The sequence below is a fragment of the Lithobates pipiens genome, unplaced genomic scaffold (genome assembly GCF_037356315.1).
Source record: "Lithobates pipiens isolate NorthernLeopardFrog02 unplaced genomic scaffold, aLitPip1_a1.2 Scaffold_3, whole genome shotgun sequence".
Lineage (NCBI taxonomy): Eukaryota > Metazoa > Chordata > Amphibia > Anura > Ranidae > Lithobates > Lithobates pipiens.
The window spans coordinates 285,706,422-285,728,387 of NW_027507790.1; the positions used below are offsets into that span (position 1 = coordinate 285,706,422).

The window sequence follows — 21,966 nt, forward strand, 5'->3', positions numbered from 1 at the left end:
GATATTTATGTTCCAGACAATGGATAAAATGGGCATAGGCCCTAGGATGGCCAAATGGATTAAAATGATGTATGACCACCCGACAGCGACTGTAAACATCAACGGGTTGCCCTCCTCTTCCTTTGAGATGGAAAATGGAACCAGACAGGGATGCCCACTGTCTCCTCTTCTTTTTGTGCTCTCGTTGGAACCCCTACTCGCGACAATCAGAAACAACCCGGAAATAAGCGGAATTAAGGCAGAGCAAGAGGAACATAAACTTGCAGCATATGCAGACGACGTGTTGTTTTATATAAGTAACCCAGTAGATTCTCTGCCCAAGATAACAAAGGCCCTGGATGAGTACGGGAAATTATCAAACTTCAAAATCAACCAAATAAAATCTGAAATCCTCAATATAAATGTAGGTGCGACGGAAGTACAACTAATCCAAGAACAAAGTAAATTTAAATGGACAAAAGATTTGAAATACCTGGGAGTAAAATTGGCAAACACTCTGGATAAGATATACCGCCTAAATTATATCCCTTTATTGAATGAAATAAAAACTGAACTCAGAAGAGCAAGTAATAGACCGATCTCGTGGATAGGTCGAATAAACGTGTATAAAATGTTTATTCTTCCAAAAATTGTATATAAATTCCAGATGTTGCCAGTTGAAATCCCACCCAGCTATTTCAAAAAATTAAAAGCAATAATGAGCAAATTTATATGGAATAATAAAAAACCTAGGATCTCCCATGGAGTATTAAAACAAGAAAAAGGGAGGGGAGGATTAGCGGTCCCTGATTTACAGTATTACTATCAGGCGGTAGTCTTATCAAGAATTGTGGAATGGGTAAAAGGGAAAAAAAAAAAGAGGAAAAAAGATGGGTTTATTTAGAATATACATACAGTAAAGCACAATTAAATAAGATAATATGGAATCCCCCAAAATACAGGGCACTAGATATAGACACAAATAAGTTAACACAGATTGCACTGAAGATATGGGATAAGGAGTATAAAAGATTAAATGGACACTATAATTCGCCACTGATAACTTTAAAAGACAACGAATATTTCCCACCGGGTAGAGGGGTGATAGGAGGGAACTGGATAAGACTAGAGGGGTCACAAATAAAAGATATAATTAAAAAAGGGAAACTTCTTTCACATGAAGAGTTAGTGCACATGGGATTTATGAGAAGGGATAGGTGGCGATATCTGCAGCTGACCCGTTTCATAGAAAAACTACCCCAGCCGATTAGATCTGAAAAGGATTTGACAGGGGTGGAACAACTTTGTACGGCTGACAGTGCAAAGGGTATAATATCAAAGCTATATGGGCTATTGATGCGGACTAGCTGGAAAGATACGCCGCCATATATAAACAAATGGGAAAGGGAATTGGGATCACAAAAAGGTAAAGAAACAATAAATAAAATATTGAAAATGACACACTGCTCGGCAAGGGATAATAAAACAGCTGAGATGAACTACAAACTTATCTCCCGATGGTATAACACCCCGGATAAGGTATCTAAATTCCAGCTAGGCGGGACCGCCGAGTGCTGGCGGGGCTGTGGAAAAACAGGTACCATGACACACATTTGGTGGGAGTGTGCCAAAATTAAACTATATTGGGAAAAGATCCTTCAAATGATTAAGGAAATAACTCAAACAGCATTGAAACCAGACCCCTGGGTAGTACTCTTTCATGGCACGGAGGTTGGGGTTAAACAATACCAGGACATAATCATCCCGCATCTATTAAACGCTGCGAAAAAACTGATCCCTAAAAAATGGCGAGAGGTAGAGTGCCCAACAACATGGGAGTGGGTAGATGCGGTAGAAGAAATATATAATATGGAAAGCCTGTGTCTGAGAGAAGAAGAGGAAAGGGTAATATTTCTAAAAAAATGGAGAGGTTGGAAACAATTTAAGCGAGATTGGAGTTTCTCCGCACAATTAAGACCATAAAGACCAGGATATCAGGAGCAGGGACACTACTGACAAGGGGAAAGGGGAGGGGGGGGGGGGGTAGTATAACTTTAATATAATTCTAGTGAAATATTGGGAGTAAGATATAAGAACAGTTTTAAGAAATATGAAATAAAAGTTGGATAAATATTTTAAATTTAATTATACAAGTAAGTAACAAGAAAACAGCCACAATGATGTGAAGATTAATTCTAAGAGACAACAATGAACGTTAAGTTGATTTATAGTCTCAGGTAAAGATTCGCTGATGTGGCAAAAAAAAAAAAAAAAAAAAAAAAAAAGATGATAGGTCGGGGAGTTTTCTTTCCAAACTTGGGTCATTTTTTTGGGACTTTACATTGTCCCAGTGCTCCAAGGGCCTTCAAAAGTGCAAGAGGTAGTCAAGAAATTAAATGTGTATTTTATGTCCCAGAACACCTGAAGGTGCTCCCTGCATGGTGGGCCTCTGTATGTGGCCATGCTGTACAAGAGTCTCACACATGTGGTATCACCATAGTCAGGAAAAGGAGTATTGTGTTTTGGGGTGTAATTTGTGGTATGCACATGTTGTTCGTGTGTGAAATATCCTGTTTATGACAATTTTGAGAGAAAAAAAAAAAAAATTCTTAAATTTTTTATAAAGAAATGTGGGGGGGGGGGATGGATGTAAATAAAATAAAAATAACCCCCCCCCCCCCCCCCCGCCACACACACACCTCACCATGCCTCTTACTAAATACCATGGAATGTCCACTTTCCAAAAAAGGATTCATTTGGGGGTATTTGTACTTTCCTGGCTTGTTAGGCCTTCAGTACATCGGGTGTGATTGTCAGTAATTTACACCACAGCTTGTAGACCAACTTTCACAAAGACCAAATACACACCGATTTGGGTTATTTTTTTACCAAAGATATGTAGCAGTATAAATCTTGGCTAAAATTTATGAAGAAAAATTTATAGTGGGGAAAAAAATAAAATAAAAACCCCACACACCTGCAGTGATCAAATACCATCAAAAGAAAGCTCTATTTGTGTGGGGAAAAAATAAATAAATAGGGACAAAAATTCATATGGGTACAGTGTTGCATGACTGAGTAATTGTCATTCAAAATGAGAGCGCTGAAAATCAGTCTGGTTAGAAAGGGAGTTTAGGTGCTCAGTGGTTAAACCCTCAAAATAACAAACCCACCATGCCACAACCGTGTGCATTGCATGCGATTGCTTCACAAACCAATTTATTTGAATGGGTTGTATTGGTCAGTGGTAATGCCCATTAAATGAGACCAGCCATTTAAAAAAATAAATTCCAGAATCCACAAAGCATCACAGCTGCGAGTGGCTGCGTTTAGGTAGGCTCGACTGCCTGCTTTTATCACCCGTGAGCTCCTCTTACAATGCTGTCAGCAAGATCTCAGTGTAGCGGCACTGTACAAGGCAATAGAACCGGACCATACTATGGAGCCTTCGGGCACATTTACTAGCAGTAGTCACCGTAAAATAAGTACAACTTTTTTCAAATATACGATTGAATTATTTCCCCTGCCTAGTGTCCAGCTTTACATGAAGGGACAAAGATAACAGACAAACAGTACACAGCAACAGTTTATTCAATTCTTCATAAGTTATACAGTGAGGCGTTACAGAGGTAATTGCACAGATCTCAGAACACTTTACATTGCAGATAAAGTCTGGAAAATGTACACCAGCGCATTTAACACAACAAACATCCACAAAAAAAATTATTACAGGCTTAGAGGCCATTGTGGAACTATTAATCCCAGCAAATACAGGCCGTTTTCAACAGCAGCTGCCAACTCCCAGGGTTGCCTAACCAGCATTAAAACTAAAAAGAAGAAAAAAACAAAACAAAAAACACAAATAAATAGATTTCTTCACTTTATACTATATACACATTCTAGAGAATTTATACATCAAATTGCTGCCCTCTGATGGGCATTGTGGGGATTACAAAGTGATTCTTGTGGACTGAGCCACATACGTGGTTAGGTTTGTGGTTTAGACAGGACAGATCAGCTGGGCATATTTGGTAACTTTCTTTTCGCCAGCGGACCGGATTCCTTTCGCACACAAACAAGGTGGACGGAAGAATCCGCCCTTTACTGAAAGCAGCGCCCACCGCTGATAAGTGGCTGCAGCTGCTGATCGATGGAAAATTTTGCAACAGAAGTCAAGAAATTGTCTAGTCAACTTCTGTCAAACAGGGGAACATGTGGACCGATATAAATTAGACCAGTCCCGCTTGAATTTTAATCCGTGTATGGTCAGCTCAAGTCTACACAAACAAACGCAGTTGGACTTTGTCACCAATCATCTCTCAGGAAGCTCTGGTGGCAGCAGGTAATCTGCAGTTGCCCTCCCAGCTCGGCCACCCACTACGGCCACTGAGGAGAATCTCAGACTTCCAATTAGATATGATAATTGACATAGAAAGCACCAGAATGAGAACCTACAGTTAAAAGTGGCACCCCTCTTATCCCCACAGTCATGTTACATGAAACTCAAAGAAATCAAGTGGAATATTTATTTTTTATAAAGAAGCCAATGCTTGGGCCTCCCGCTGGTAGCCGGTCACATGGCATTTGTTTGAAGGATTGACTTGGGCATCCCTGGTATATCAGACACTGGCTGAACAATGATCCTCCCTCGATTTTGTAGGTGAAAGACTACAAATACACTTTAAACAAGCAGGCAACAATAGGAATCCCATCAGGAAAGTGCTACTTGGAGTCCTTTCTGAAACAGAACAGGGTAGTGGGGCAATTTAGACTCATGCCCACTTGTAATCGCAAGATCATTAGAAGACTGACCGATCACAGCACCGTTTTCTTTATTCATTTAAAGAGTACTGGTATAATTCTTAGGCCCCTTTCACACAGGCGCCTGTCTTGCGGGTTCCACTTGGTCAGTGGGGAAAACGTTGCGCTGATCTGCGCTGAGCTGGCGGATGACCGCCGACAGTCCCGCTCTCCTCTATAGGGAAATCGGGTGGGAACTGACAGATGGAAAAAATAGGACCATACCTTTTGCATCAGGATCAGAATGGATGGCGGCAGGTGTCAGTGGACATCCGCTACTCGATAGGGGAGACTGGAGGGTCTGATCAGGTCTGCCTGAAAAGAGGTGGACCCGATCGGGCAGCCCATGTGAAAGGACGCTTATTTGTCATTTCCCAGGTCGAGTGTGTGAAGTCAAGACAGGACAGCAACTGTCAGACACAGGCAAAGTAAAGTCTATGTAAACCCTAAACCGCTGTATTTATAAAAAATAATATAACAGTCACTGGTTCCTCCCCTTTCAATAAAAACACTTGATTTTCGCTTTTTCAGCCTTGTTGCATCAGCCTAGGTTTACACCGGCAGCTCCTCTGCCCATCGTCTCCCTACATTACCGCAGCAAGGGGGAATACTGTAGAGTGACCCCTTTAAATCACCAAGGGCTGCTGAACTCACATCCAAGATGGTGATGCCCAGCATCAGTCTCAGGGCTTTTGGACACAAGGGAGACACATAATACAGGTAAAGAACATGCATAAAACACAATAAAGGCTCAATCATAAGGGAACATTTTTGTTCAGCAAATGGTCTGGTCAGGAGACGGGGTATTTTTAAGCTAGATAAGAGAACAAAGTATAATTGCATTTAGTAAGCCTGCAAACTTACTATTCAAACTCAAAATATTAATATAAGGGCTCTTGCATGGGCTTAGTCAGGACTAGTCCTCTTTAATACCAATGGAATCTACTAGTATATGAACACGTACGAACCCTACCAGTGCCCAAGTGTAGTTACAGTGAACTGACAAGCTGGATGCTAGTTTAGGCATTAGGATGGACTCCTTCACTCACTGAAATAAAAAAAAAAAAAAAAAAAAAAGAAAGTTTTAAAACAGAAGCATTACCTACCAAAGGTCTATTAAAGAAAAGAAGGTCTGTTCACATTTCCTCAAACTTATTGCCTGATGAGCTTTTTCAATTTACATTTCTGTGAAGTGTATGTACACAGAACATCCCATCAGCCCTTGCAGAAGACCATACATACACACACCACCCCCAAAAGAAAAAATAAAAATAAAAGAAGTCTGGAATGTAGGTGCAGTGGGGGATATAGAGAAGGATGGAAATGAAATGAGGTTCAGGTATGGTCAGATCGTTGGGCTTGTGTAGGAACAGGAGGGTCACTCAGTCTGGGGTACAGCGATAGAAGGTCCTTTAGGATCGTCAAAGCGATCCATGGTCTTCAGACTCATAACCATGTGGAGCCCATAGGTCAGGATGAAGACAAAGAGCAGCGTGGTGATGAGCCCCATCCAGATGCCAGGAGAGAAGAAGCCGGCACAGTCGCTGGCGTAGGCAAACTTGAGGCCGGTGACGTTGAAGCCCTGGATCTGGTATAATAAGACAAGATGAGTCAAAATACCCCCTGCTGGCAAAACTGAGATACTGCAAATAACTAATAAGCTTGGTAGTTGCACATATTGACATGCGGTTTATTCATGACAATGTGTTTATGACAAAGAGGGTAAAAGTTTCTATTTAGGGCTCATTCACACAAGCCCATACATCCAAGTGGAAGGCTGTGTGCATCCGCCCAAGAGGCGCAGGTGGGCCAGACTGAGGACTACACTGATCTTCACGCACACATCTGTGTGTACATCCATGCAGTCCTCAGACAGGACTCTGAATGCATCAATTTAGCAAAGATGTACACAAAGATGCAAGTGAAGATCCACGCAAGATCAGCCAGTCATTGAATTTTACCAGGCTGACTGAATGGACCGGTGCCTCCAGGGTAGATAAACACCGCCCTCTACAGGATTGTATGGGTCTGTGCACCTGTGTGAATCATTTCTAAAACAAAAAAAAGGTGTGCAAGCACATGAAGTCACCCCAACCTGGCTTACCTGGAATTCTGTGATGTGGAGATTCCACTTTGTTCCGGGAGAGTCTCGGCTGCTGTTATTGATCAGGATTGGACCAAATGTGGAAAGACTGCTGACATACTGGCAGTGGAAGGAATAGATGCTGGGCATGCTTGCTTGGGGAGCAAGGAATGTAGCATTGTGAGTTCCGTTAAAAACCTCTATGCGGTCCAAAGTGGTCCAATTGCGTCCTGACACGCTGTACCGGCGGTTGCTCATATGGAATCTGAAGACGAGGAACAGTAAAAGTCAGAATAATTTGTCATCTATACGATTTCAATGAACGTTTTACAAATTTTTAAAACCCATCTAGGAGTCCTCACAGTGCACAGGTCCACCAGAAGCAGACTCTTTTTACATGGCATTTATGCAACACTGCTGTGTCAGGGGACCACCGGCAAATTACTGTAGACCCAGATCCCTGTGAACATAGACTTGAGAAAACAGATCTACTCTAGTAAACCCAAACTTTGAAGAGTACGTTATATTAAAACACATACTAGCTCATTATGAAATACTTTCCTCAGAGTGAAGCTGTTGCAGCGGTCCCCGTACACCACTGTGGCCAGCGACACGTCTCCCGGAGTTATTTCTGAGTTTGCGGGCTTCAGCGACGTGATTGGCCGGAGCTGCGATTACATCACTCCCTCGCTTGCACGCAGGAGCGGTTAGTCATGGCACAGCTACTGAAGAAACGTCACAAGCGAAACGTTTCTTCAGTGCCGATGACGTTGGCACATGCAGATACAGTGAATATCTCCAAAATGGTACAAGTTTAGGAGATATTCACAGCACCTACAGGCAAGCGTTGTTATTATAGACTTACCTGTAGGTAAAAGTGGTAGTACAACCACATGTCAAAAGTAGATCCAGGGACATAGGAAGCCAAATGCATAATATATATAATAACACCACATACTGCAGTTGCTTTTAATAGGACACTTACCTGTGCTGGAGTCCAGCGATGTCAGCACCGCAGGTGCCACCGGGAACCCTACTGCTCATGCACAAGGCCCCTCTCCTCTCTCCTACTGGCCCGGCGACAGGGGGGAGGACGAAGCCCGGACGGTGATGTCATGGGCCGCGACACGGACTCCAGGAAGTGAGAACAGGACATCTGTCAAAAACCCAAATGTGGCCCCGGAGGGGAAGAGGAGACAAATGAGTGGAAGTTCCACATTTAGGTGGAACTCCGCTTTAAAGTCTAATTTGGCTCCACCCTTCTGTTTCAAGATTTCTCTATAAGAAGTGTGAAAGGGCAGGGACAAGCTTTCTGTTCTAAGAGAAATTGGAACAAAAGGCCTAGAAAAAGCAGTGTGGCATGAATGTCTCTAAAAAAAATAAAAGTAATGCACCTTTATAAAAGCACAATGCTGCGCTTTACAAATGTGCATGTCAGATTTGGGTTTATTTAAAAGCAGCTACAAAAACCGATACCCACTTCTCCCTGGAACCAGACATGTGCTTACCCGAGCCATTCTTTCCATCAGTCTTCTACTGCCGGTATCTCAACTGTGGGCACCCGGCTTGCACACAGCTTTTTGACTTCACGGCCAGGTGCCCACTGCGCATGCGTGAACCACGCTGCACTTTGTAAATGGTCCCTATTGACTTTGTCCCCGAAGACTGCAGACCGCTTAGGTGATACACGTGGGAGTGGGCACCTGCCAGAACCAGGTACCTGCTTCCCAAACCCCACCCGCAAAAAAAAAAAAAAAAAAAAGTGCTATTACATAAAAAAGGAGGGGGAAAGGAGGCCTTAAAGCAGAACTTCTACTTTTGGATGGAGCTCAGCTTGAAGTTCTGCTTGCTTCAGAACTCGAAAGCAAGCAGAGTGCAATTTAGTGACCGGCATCTCCTCCAATCAGGAAATTGTCTGTGTAAGGTTAAGCAATGAGAACTCTTGTTATACAGCAGGCTCCACGCCGCAGATCCCATTTTATGAGGATGTAGAATGCAGGTCACCATGTGGAGTAACTTTGCAGTGCACAGCAGAGCAGTCTCTGCCCTCGGTTTAAAATAGGGGCCTAAGATTTTCTTTTAATTTCAGTCCTCTAAATAGATGTATGGTTACAAGCAGCATTCAGCGATCGTCACCTCTGGCCATTCATTTCCCCCCCCCCCTTGTATGCGCAAATTAAATGCTCCAGGTTTGTGTACTGATAAATATTGTACCATGTAAATAACATCCCGTTGTTGGGGTCCTCCTCTCTATCCTATGTTCAATGCAACCATCACATTGTTGCACTTATTTGTTGTATTCACTTCATCAATAAACTTTTGTAAAATAATTCTCAAGGTAATTATGTGGCAGCTGCATTCATTTTACTTTTTCAGCATAAGAACCTTTTCATAAAGAACAAAATACTTGGCAGAAATCTTTAAAACGTCCTGAAAACCGTAATAAGTTCTCAAAACAATGTTATTAGCTTATACCAGCCATCTTCTATTAACTATAGAACACCTCCCCAATACGTTACAGCAATAAGAAGGTGCTGTACTGTAGTCACAGTTCCTGTCTTAGGCCTCATGCACACAGGACATTTAAAAAATGGTTTGGGAAAAAAATAAAAAAATAAAAAAAAATTCCCTGCCCATGACTGCACTGAAACCCGGGCACCTGTTCTATACCTCCCTTGTCCCTGTCCAGCACTCAGTGGGATCTGAACTGTGGGAGCTACTGGGAGATAAGCGATCACTTGGTAACACTGAAGTCCAGCTTCTGCATTTACAAATGATAGTGGTGAGCAGAAGATCTGAGCCAGAGGTGTTAGAACAGAGTTCCCCCTAGTTCCTGCTGAAAAAAAGCTAGCTATGTATGTATGTATGTATGTATGTATGTATGCATGTACACATACATACACGGCTCAAAATTTCAAGTCCTAGCCAGGCCTAAAGAGTTACTCATCACCAGTTGCCCCACCCAACCTCTTCCCTGCCCCAGCCCTAAGTCCGCCCCTAAACACGCTCTTGTAAATTATCTCATGAAATTACACTGGTTAAAGTGGAAGTAAACCCTTCTATCATTTTCAGTCAAGGAAGCCGCCATCTTGGCCTCTAATGATTCTTCAACTGCCATAATGCTGCACATGTCATCAGTTATAGATGGTATACCGGCCATTGGATGGATGATTTGAAAGTTTGGTTGAGAGCACAACCAATGTGAAAGTTAGCATTTCCTGGGGGGGGGGGGGGGGGGGGGCTTGGTTTTTTGATAAAAAGGAGTTTGGTTTTATGCAGCAGCTGTTGCCATTAGTTTGTCAGATTGATACTAATTATTTTCATCATTCCAAAAAACGCAGAAACTCAGCCTATTCCCACAAAATGTTTTTGAGTTTCTCATATAAATTTAAAGTATTTTCTCATTACATATACAAATTCTGCCTCCTGCTTTTTAGTGCAGCCAAGTACATGCAAGTTACTATTATTTTTCAGTGCAAGTTGAAGTTCTCTAAGGCTACATTTCCACTAGTGCGACTTGGCACTGCAAAGTCACATGGCAAGTCGTATCCCACGAGTACCATTCATATCTGTGCGACTTCAAAAGTAGTCCCTGCACTACATTGGTCTGACTGATGTGACTTGAGGTCCATAGACCTCAATAATACAGGCATTGCTTCAACTCACATCAAAATTGCAGCAAAAGCATTTCAGGTCGCTATAGTGGAAACCTAGGCTAATGGTTTGAAAACAATGTGTTTTCTGTATGGTTTATTTTGCAACTCCTTTTATTTTGACAGCTGTTCAGTGAGATCTAAAATCTACATAGGAAATGCCTTGATGTAAAATATGAGACAGCAAGCAGGGAAAAATATAAACATCTATTAAATATTACTTTTTAGGTAAATATCACAACAGCCCAAAATGTATGCACACTGAAAACATCAGGATTATATGTAAATTGCAGCAATCCTGCTAATACTTACATAATTTTCAATCCATTGTCATAATTGAGGACTAGCCTGCAACATGCAAAATAAAGAGAATATGTTAAGTATTTTTGTATGAGAGCGTGACCAAAAAATAAAAACCCCCAACAATCATATTCCCCCAAGATTAGTGATACAGCGGCTGTCCCCCTCTGTCTCCAAGACCGAGAACCAATCGATCACATGACCACCGATCGCTCAGTTCTCAGTGAGTAGAGAGCGGTGACAATTACCAGCACTATGATCTGCACCTCCAGTACTCACTGGAGCGCCAGACTTTGGAGAAGGCGAGAGCAGCCGGTTTATTCGCTCAGTGGCCAGGCATCTGGGCAGATCCCAACATTGTCGAGATCCCTGCAGATTTTAGCCCGCTGTCAGCTGAATCTGGGTAACAGGAGTGCAGAACTAAGTGCATCCCTGTGGCCCATAGGGGGAAGTAAGGGGGGGGGGGGGACCCTCTCTCAACGCAGGCAATATTTGGTTTGATAATGCATGGCAAAAATAGATTTTTTTTTTTTACTACCTCACATCTCAATTGGAGAGAGAGTCTGTCCCAATGATACCCTTCCTCATTCTACTCTACAGGAAAAAAAAAAAAAAAAGTTGGGAGTTGTTATGGCAAAGAATTTAGTTCATCATCCACCAAGTGACTCCAGGGAAGGGTTTTCTAAAACTAAAAGCATTTAATGCTGGTCCTTTTTTTAGAACTTTAAAGTAGCGAGCTTGTGTGTTTGCATTTCACAATAGCTTGACATTATTTCTACCATGTTGGATCACTCATGGCATTTACAGTACAGTCACACCTCTACAGCTGTCATTTGAGCATCACACGTCAACCCTTTGCCGACTGCCATATGGCACTTTTACTGCTACAGGGCAGCAGCTGTGCACAGGATCACCTATACATGTGATCCAGCACTTCCACCACCAGCAGGGGGCGTGCTTGCCGCCGGCGAGCATCTTCTGCTGCGATAATTCACAGAAGAAGCCAATTTGTGGGTTCCGATCACCATGTCCTCCGGCACCCACCGATCGTCGGCAATACACAGAGAACTGAGATGTGCCCATGTAAACAAGGCTGATCACAGTTCTGACGGGTGAAGGGAGGATGCTGCGTCTCTGCAAAGCAGGGACTAGAATAGATCTCTTCCCCTAGAGAAGAGGAACCGGGCTGCCCCGCGCAAATCCATTAGACAGGGCAAGTAATTATAACGTTTGTTTTTTCTCATTCAAAAGCCTTTAGTAGCACTTTAAAGTAACGTAATGCAGTATTGCAAAAAAATTGACTGGTCATGGGGTGGGGGGGGGGGGGTCAAGTGGTTAACAATAGCACCATCAACTCACCTTGAGTCAGTAAGGTCGCAGCTGGAGCCTGCAGTGAGTTGTGGGCCTGCTCCAGAAAAGGTACTCCCAGAGAGATCCCTTACAGTGTTTTCAAGGTGTAGGGTTATGTTAACGGCCCAGAACAGGATACACGGGGTGTTCTCTGTGTTATTGAAAGACACAGGTGGGTATTGTGGGGTATCTGCGGCCAGCAGCTGACGCCTCAGATTAGCCACCCCAAAGTCAGCCTCTGTGCTCACCTGAAGAGGGGAAAAAAAAAAAGGAAATTGCATAAAGAGGAGACAAGAAGAAATAAAATAATTAAAAAAAAAGCCACACAACCCACATCTCTTAAAATAAAATACACCCCTGTGTGCAGCATCCCCCCCGTGCAGTCAGGAAAGTTGGCACAATAAGGGTATACTTTTTAGATCACACCCCCCCCCCCAAAAAAAAAATTCAGGGGTTCCCCGAGCTCCCAGACTTGTCGCCAGCGGTTCCTCAAAAGTTAAAAAGGTTGAGAAACACTCACTGCTCTAGACAGATAATTGTGACAAAACTTATCACGGAATATGAGTATTTGTTCAACCTAAAAAATGTAGCGACTCATCTGTTTTTTTTGTTTTTTGCCTACTGATGGCCATGCAAACACTTTCCATACACAGCGGGGGAAAAAAGTATTTATTTCCTCAGCCACCAATTGTGGAAGTTCTCCCACTTAAAAAGATGAGAGGCCTGTAATTGTCATCATAGGGATCACCTCAACTATGAGAGACAAAATGTTGAAACAAATCCGGACAATCACATTCTCTGATTTTTGAAAGAAATCGCAAATTATGGTGGAAAATAAGTATTTGGTCTCCTACAAACAAGCAAGTTTTCCGGCTCTCACAGACCTGTATCTTCTATAAGAGGCTCCTCTCTCCTCCACTCATTACCTGTATTAATGGCCCCTGTCTGAACTTGTTATCAGTATAAAAGACACCTGTCCACAACCTCAAACAGTCACACTTCAAAACTCCACTATGGTGAAGACCAAAGAGCTGTCGAAGGACACCAGAAACAAAATTGTAGACCTGTGCCAGGCTGGGAAGACTGAATCTGCAAAAGGGAAGCAGCTTTGTGTGAAGAAATCAACTGTGGGAGCAATAATTAGAAAATGGAAGACATACAAGACCACCGATAATCCACCTCGATCTGGGGCGCCACACAAGATTTCACCCCGTGGGGTCAAAATGATCACAAGAATGGTGAGCAAAAATCCCAGAACCACACGGGGGGACCTAGTGAATGACCTGCAGAGAGCTGGGACCAACGTAACAAAGGCCACCATCAGTAGCACACTACACCGCCAGGGACTCAGATCCTGCAGTGCCCGACATGTCCCACTGCTTAAGCCAGTACATGTCCCATCTGAGGTTTGCTAGAGAGCATTTGGATGATCCAGAAGAGGATTGGGAGAAGGTCATATGAGTGCAAACCTCCTACCATCAGCAAGGGCATTGAAGATGAAACGTGGCTGGGTCTTTCAGCATTACAATGATCCCAAACACACCACCCTGGGCAACGAAGGAGGGGCTTCATAAGAAGCATTTCAAGGTCACGGAGTGGCCTCGCCAGTCTCCAGATCTCAACCCCCATAGAAAACCTTCAGAGGGAATTGAAAGTCCGTGTTGACCAGCGACAGCCCCAAAACATCACTGCTCTACGGGAGATCTGCATGGAGGACACGGAGACCACCATACCGGCAACAGTGTGTGACAACCTTGTGAAGACCTACAGAAAACATTTGACCTCTGTTATATATCCTTTTGTTGGCAATTACAAAGTATTGAGATGAACTTTTGATATTGAGAAAATGTTTTCCACCATAATTTGCAAATAAATTCTGTCCAAATCAGAGAATGTGATTGTCAGGATTTGTTTCCACATTTTGTCTCTCATAGTTGAGGTGATCCCTATGATGACAATTAAAGGCCTTTAAGTGGGAGAACTTCCACAATTGGTGGCTGACCAGATACTTTTTTGCCCCCCTGTACAACTTCGTTGCAACGTTAACCATCATTCAATTGCATTAATAGGTGAAAAAGGCCAATGCACACATCACCCCTGCCTAACAAATATGAAACCATCATGAAGGAAAGAGGACCCTTCACCTTGCCAACAACCAAAAAAAAAAAAAAAAAAAAAAAAAAAAAAAAAAAGGAAGAGAAGCTGGACTTTGCTTCTCAAAAGAAGAATTTGGTTTTGAAACCATCATGAAATTCTTAGGAGGGAATCGGGGAAAGTTGCCAAGTGTAAATTCCCATCATTTACATTATAATTTTAGTGGATAACATGTGTAAGACAAAATTCTCAAAATTCTTTGAGGTTGGAAACAACCGGGTGCCTGCTAGCACTGTACCAAGACTATGGTTTCCTGAAGAGTTGCATAAAATGTATACATTGCTTCTCATAGGTCGCCTGCATCTAGTTGATTACCTCTTCCTCCCCGCAAAATTAAAAGTCAACAGCTACAAATACTGTAGCTGCTGACTTAATATAGGGACACTTACCCGCCCCTGGATCCAGGGCTGTCCTCACCCGAGCCAATTATTCAATCGGCTTCAGGTCAAGCTGCCAGCATCTTGAATAAGCAAAGCTTGTGCATGCGTGGGGTGCTCTACACTTTGTGAATGGTCTAGCTTCCAGGTTCTATTGTCAAAGCTTAATTGAAAGAGCTGAAGTTAGAAGCTTGGTACCATGCACCGCTGCACTGATTCTGAGTGCTCCAGGTTTATTACATCCCCCCCCCCCCCCCAGTGCTCTATTGTTATTTAAAGTCATAAGAGACCTGGAGTTAGGCTTTAAAAACATACATCATGACAAACCTCTCCCCTTCGAGTGTAATTCTAGCATTACGTGCTTCTTTTACATTGCCCCAGTGGTAGGAAAAAAAGTTTCTATTACTCCCTATGGGCACAATTACAAGGACTGGTAAATTATGACTAGACAGCTGCTGAGAGCTCAGCGCCCTGATGTAGACAAGCTTTTGCAGGGGGGGGGGGGGGGTGTTAGAAGCGGCATGTACAAGTGCCCCCCACATAACAAGTAGCTTGCTATGGTGGGGGACACTAAATTTGGGGGGGGGGGCCCTAGAAGAGAAGGATCGAGGCTGCTCTATGCAAAACCATTACATAGAGCAGCAAAGTATGGACATGGTTGTTATTTTTGCACCTGGTGCGATTGGTTTACCATTTGTGATGAGAAGAACAAAAACCACACCACACACTTACCCTAGATGGCCTGAGAGCTGTGAGAAGAGCAGTATAAGGCACGCCCTCCGATTTTAGCGTGCTCAAAACTTGTCCAATGACTTCATCTGCAATTGTAAGAAAGAAAGAGATCAATGACAGACTGCTAGATATATTATCTATATATTAAAGAGATATAGATATCTCTCTCTCTTTTACAACTAGCAAACCTCTTACCTGCTCTGCGCAATATATTACACAGAGCAGACCAATCCTCCCCTTCTGGGGTCTCCCACCAGCGCTCTCGACTCCTCCTCTTCTCTGTGCACCCCCCAAAAGGAAACAGTTTCCTATGGGGGCACACGCACAGAGACACACACACACAGCTCAACCCCGCCCCCCCTTGCTCATTAAGCATCAAGGTAAAAAAACTTTTGGCTTTCAAACCACTTAAAGTGGATGTAAACCCAAATTTTTTTTTTTTTTTTTTTATGTCATAATGTAGAGTATAAGATTTCCTATCATTTGAGCCCAGTCTTGTCACAGAGTTAATCCACCTCTGAGCAATCCTCTTATTGTTCAGGGAGATAAATCTTGGACAAACAGAAAAACTGTCAAATCCTCCCCCTTGCTGTGAGTGACGGGCAATTTACATATCTCATGTACTAGCCCAAGAGACGTGCATTATTTTTTAATTCCCTCCCCCACTTCTGCTGCTCTGACAGGATTGGATGTTCCCCACCTCAGCATAATCGGGCACGCTGAAGTCATGTGGTCACTGGATGTTAGAGATCATAGCAGAAGTTCAGTGTAACAGGTGAGATTACATGTTGCAGCTCCCAAGATGCCAGCAAACATGACACACACACACAGCGACTGCGGGCTTGATAAGGGAGTTGACAAAAGAAGTACAGGCGATTGGCGATTTACAGCCGAATAAACAGCAAACTGTCAATTAAGAAACCGCCCCCCCAATCCTCACTATTTTCTCTCAGTACAACAATTTCCAATGGTTTTGCCTCTCCTTCTCATGCTTCCTGGTCTGCAAATGCGCAGGAGTAAAATGAGTATGCTCTGCTTTCGTCACAGAACGCAATGTCACTCCTGCACATGCGTCTCACCGGCGCTGGATGGCCGTGGGAGTGTAGTGGGGGGGGCGGAGGTGTCCGACGTCACGACTCCACCCACAGAATCGGGAAGATTGCGAGGCTCCTAGCAGGTGAAGGGGGTGACTATTCAAATATAAGGATACATGCAGGAGAGATGGAGATGGAGAGAGATATAATTTTTTTTTTTTTTAAAGTGTAAGTAAACCTCCCTCTTTCAGGCAATGAAGCTGCCATCTCTGCCTCTGTTTAATCTACAACTGCGATGATGCTGCACGTGTTATGACACCAGCCATTGGATGCAAGCACAACCAATGGGAGTGTTACATTTCTGTCTGGAAATTAAATTGTTTTACGGATGGTTTTACTTCCGCTTTAAGCATTAGATCTGCAGTCCGTTGTACTCGTCCCTGTAGATGCTACATGTTCAATATTTTAAATTGTTCCAATCCTCTTTAAATCCCATTTTTTTAAATTAAAAACAAGAACGAATACTAAAGCGTTAGCATTAAAAAGAAGCGCCCGTCCTGCACTCTGTAGATACATTTTCGGTTTCTGTCCACAGCAACAAAAACATTCTTGAGACACAATAAAAAGACAACTGTGAGCTCGTAGCATTTGAATGCTGTGAAAACACCAAGATTTTTTTTTTTTTGCAGACTGACAAACAGCGTTTCTACCCCAAACTATTTTTTACAGCTTAACAAGTCCCAAAATCCAAAACAGACCTGGCAGACATCACAGCTTGTATTGTCTTAAGTCTATCAGATTACTGCACCTGAGCCATACAGCCTGATCAGTGACCCATTCAAGCCTTTAACTGGACACAATGTGCTGCTCGCTCGTCTTTTAGGAAGTGCAATGCGGCAGAGCCTGGCTTGCTGTACTGTGCTGCCCTAACACCCCCCCCCCCCCCCCTCAAAGAGGACAGCAGATTATAGAAGACCCGGGAGTTGTCCCCCTCTTTCTCCCCCTCACAGGGGGTGGGGACTGGTCCCCGTTTTTTACACTGGGATGTTTTTTGTTTCCGCCTTTTGCGGGTTAATGTTTGCTTGCATGTCAAAAAGCTCAATAAAAAGTAATTTACAAAAAAAAATAAAAAAATAAAAAATGGATTATAGAAGACCCAAATCAAGAAAGATGCCGGTACATTTGCCAGCTGCAAGTGAACAAACATTATATTGATTTTGAGTTTGCTGCTTGGAGCTCAGTATCAACTTATTTTTTCTGCAAACCTTACAGTCAGTGAGCAATGACAAAGATATATTTAGCTCGGGTCCCAAGGTGGACTCCAGTAGATTGAGAATTGATGTCGGACAGATCACTCCAGTAGCACCATCTGGTGTGGTGAGAATTGGAATGTCAGATGATTCAGTACAAGTTTTCTACCCACATCTAAGAATATCAGTTCCCAGCAGGCATGGAAGAATGGTGAGCTTTACATACAGGCTTACCATTGGCTCGGAGGACATCTTTGGCTGCCATTACTCCATTACTAGAGAAAAAAGAAAGAATATACACTGAATACATATTTTGAAACCACTTTACCTTTTAGCTGGCCTGTGGCTGTTTAGACCCTTTACACTGCCATCTAATCCCATCATAATCACAATTTAAAAGTAGAAAAAAATAATAACAATGTAATGCCTTTAAGACTCACCTACTCGCATACGGTAACCTTACGACAAGTAGCGATGGGATGCTTTTATTCAGTCTCAGCTCTAGTAGGGTGGACTGATCCACATGAAGTGGGCTGACACCCAGTTTCTCCTTAAGGTAAGTGGGAAGGATGTTGGCAGCATACCAGTCCACTGAAGGCAGCACCAGGGAAGACGGCGAGGACTCCATAATGCTCTAAAATTTAGAGACAAGGGATTAAAGCAACCTCCCCACCAGGCCTTAAATCAGCGAGTCAGGATTTGTTTTCCACCCGGAGCATATCGGTAGATTCTGAGAGCTGTAGTTCCACAATAAAGCAACATCTAGATTCCCCCCCGATTTATAGCAAACCTGTCATGAGTAAGGATGAGCTCAGGCGTGTTCGCATGGTCCACGTGTAGAGCCCGCCAGGAAGTCCACACAGCGCTGTACTAATCACAGGCAGTGAGACATTGCTCAATCTCTGGAGCCGCACATCGGGGCAATGTCTCACTGCCTGTGAATAGCGCAGCGCTGTGCCGCTGGTGGGCTCTGTACGTGGACCATGCGAACACGCCTGAGCTCATCCCTAGTCATGAGAAATATGTAGGACCCCCTTTCTGAAAATGCTAGTTGTCTGGCTAATTCTACTCCAGTGACTGAAGTACGCAGCCATTGCCTCAGAACAACCTCATATGTAAACGTTTTCTGGGTCAAAGACTGAACTACAGATGCAATTTGACCAGTGTGGCAGCCAGGTGACCAGCAATTCCAGAAGGCAATGTCAACATAGGAAAACCCTTTGTATTTCAGTGTCTGAGGCTCATCTCCTTCAAGCATGATTCTGTCACTCTAGAGCAGGGTTTCACAACGTTTTTCCAGTCAAGGTATCCTTTAAAATTCTTCACAATCTCAAGGCCCCCCATTCTAAAAAATGTAAAAAACTAAACCAATAGTTTTAGATAATGCAGCAACACCCACACATGTAGGACACCCAACATTATTCTGCCAAAGCAGGTTTCCAAACTTTCGATACAAAAGGGCCAGTTTACTGCCTTTCAAATTTTAGTGGGGGGTGGGCGCTGTCCAGTGGGAGAAGAAAATGGTAGAGGCTTGGTGGTCAGTGCGAGTATAAAAAAAAAAAATACATCATTGGTTTCAGTTGGAGGAATAGCACCCCATCATTGGTGTCAGTGTAAGGACCAGTGCCTCGTATAGGTGGAACAATTAGTGACCCAAGGGAGGAAAAGGCAAACAAAGGGCCACATCCAGCCCACAGGCTGTAGCCTGGAGACCCCCATTCTAAAGCAATCACACCTTTGCACAGTGGTACCGACTAGTATTCCAAGGTTTCCTGTCTCACTTTAGCTAATGTGACCCCTGTGTTGGAGGAGCAGGGGAGGCACAAACAAGGATGCTGTGCAGGTGCCCGATGTCCTTATCGACCAATGAGATCATTGGATGTTGGTGGCTTGAAGGTTGTAATTGTGTACAATAAAAACCTGTGGCTTTAACTAAAGGGCTTCATCCACCCGCTGGCTTGTATATTATTTTTGGCCAATTATTAGGCATTTTGCCAAAGCACCCCATTTGAAAAAGGCTGCTGTAGAGAGACTGCAGAGGTATAATATTGTGTCAGCCATCTCTGTACTTTGCACTCTTTCTCCCTCTCTTTTTAAAATAATGCAAAAAACGTGGAGTGACCGGGGGAATTTGCATATCCTCATTCCCATCTTAAAAGCCTAAGTAAACCCCCCCCCTGTCGTTTTCAGTCAAGGAAGCCGCCATCTTTGCCTCTGTTTAATCTACAACTACCATGATGCTGCACATGTGATCAGTTATGAAACCAGTCATTGGATGGGTTGACAGTTTGTTTGTTTATGAGCACAGCCAATGAGAGCGTTACCTTTGCGGGCCATGTTAAAGCGCCACTAGTTTTATCTGCGCTTTTTCGGCCACTAGCAGGACGCTTTTAACCCCCGCTAGTGGCTGAAGGGTTAATAGTGCCCAAAAAGTGGCACTTTGGCAGCGCTGCCTATTCATTTCAATGGGCAGGGAGGGGCTTGTAGGACTTTCTAATGTCCTGCAAGTGCACCGCCCCAGTGTGAAAGCACTCAGTCTATCACACCGGGGCTGTAGGGGAGGCGTTTTTTTTCCAGGCACTGTTTTTAGCCCAAAAGTGCCTGAAAAATGCCCCAGTGTGAAAGACATCTAGGCATACTAGTCTACCTAGCGTCAGCTGTTTTAGTCTGGTAAAGGTTAAAGTGGTTCTAAAGGTATAAAACTTTTTTACCTTCATGCATGCTCAGCATTAGTGTGAAAAACATCTGTGTGCAAACCCCCCCCCCATTTTTTACCCGAGTCCACTTTCCATACAGCATTGTGCCTGAGAGCAACAGCTTTCTCCCCTCCATTGGCTCTTCCTGCTGTCAATCACAGCCAGTGAGAAGAGAACAGAGGGCATGCCCAAGTGGTGCTGCGTTCCAATGAACACACACAGTGGCCCAGGAGCGAGCCTGCGTGAGTGCCCTTTAAAGCAAGCAGCTTGCTATGGGGGCATTCCGAGGGCAGGAGGAGTCAAGAGCACCAGCGAGGTACCTCAAGAGAGGAGCATCAGGGCTGCTCTGTGCAAAACCAGGTAAGACCCTTATGCACACTGGACGAATTTTTGGGTCTTTTCTTTGAGGCATCTGTCTTTTTTCTGCCGCTAAACATCATTGCACATTAGCCTGTGTCCAAGCACAAACAGGCATTTAGAGAAGTTCAAAAACACGGCTGCCAGGAGCAAAGGCATCTAGGAGAGATAGCAAAAATGTCCAATGTGCATGAGGCCCAAGTATGACAAGTTTTATTTTTTTTATTTTATTTTTTTTAAACACCACACACACACACACACACTGTGGACAGGACTAAATTAGTGCTATGCCATGTGAAAATAGCAAAAGTCAAAATTAAAATTAAACAGATTGGCTGTAACATACACATACCTCTGGCAGCCACCAATATACAACTAAGGCCGAATTTCAGGCCGCACCTACTGGCAAAGGCCTAGGAATGCCTGTAGTGCAGAAATTTGCCCTTCGCGTCCTATGCCCTGCACATTCCAACTGGCCAGTGAGGCAGCCCATCAATGTAATGGGCCAACAGGAATGTTTAGAAGGTGGCAATGCTAAGCTTTGTCTACCCAGAAGTGCCCAGGATTTGACAGTAACAGTTACAAAAAAAAGTGTTTGAGGCTGCTGCAGTAGCACTTTAAATATGCCCAGCAATAAAACATATACAAGTAGTTTCCACTTACTTCTAGATTGGGAAAAGCGCTGTCCTGCTTGTTACCATAGACTCCTCCGAAAGCTGTAAAGTCTTCAACACTCAGCTAGAAAATAACAGATTTATGTGATAGGAGCAAAGAGGGGAACAGAAAGCAGATATCATGCAAAACACAGCAGCAAAGTGTTAGTGTTCGGTTCTGTCATCTGCATGACTTAAATGATCTTCTGTCACAATCCTTACTAGGAGGCTTTTACTCTTGTACATTCTATGCATCAGGATAAAAAACCTGTGCTGCAGCTCCCCAGCAGACCCCCCCACCCCCCAACCTGAGCCCAATCCAGTGATGTGCACGAGCGCAGCAGCTCCAGTCTCATTGGACAAATAACAGGAGCCATTGGCTCCCATTGCTGTCAGTCAAAAGCTGTGACAGGGGGGCAGGGCCAAGTCACGCTGTCTCTTACGAGGGACTCAGCAGCGGCACTCACGGGGGGGAGTCCACCCGGGAGCCCCCATGGAAAGTGGTTTTCCCCAGGGGCGCAGCCGAGGAAGAGAAGGGGCCAGGAGCG

At 43.7% G+C, this 21,966-nt stretch overlaps 1 protein-coding gene across 1 annotated transcript in view; it reads right to left on the reverse strand.

The window, feature by feature from the left end:
- Positions 1-3,547: 3,547 nt before the first annotated feature.
- ATP6AP1 (ATPase H+ transporting accessory protein 1) overlaps positions 3,548-21,966 on the reverse strand; it is a 33,727-nt gene continuing 15,308 nt past the window's right edge. The window contains exons 3-10 of the mRNA XM_077463275.1: positions 21,429-21,503; positions 18,153-18,346; positions 17,947-17,987; positions 15,429-15,514; positions 12,175-12,413; positions 10,828-10,863; positions 6,884-7,127; positions 3,548-6,367 (exon numbers count right to left, since the gene is read on the reverse strand). Of these exons, the coding sequence (XP_077319401.1) occupies positions 6,158-6,367; positions 6,884-7,127; positions 10,828-10,863; positions 12,175-12,413; positions 15,429-15,514; positions 17,947-17,987; positions 18,153-18,346; positions 21,429-21,503 (1,125 nt within the window). The 3' untranslated portion in view covers positions 3,548-6,157. The remainder of the gene's footprint in view (positions 6,368-6,883; positions 7,128-10,827; positions 10,864-12,174; positions 12,414-15,428; positions 15,515-17,946; positions 17,988-18,152; positions 18,347-21,428; positions 21,504-21,966) is intronic.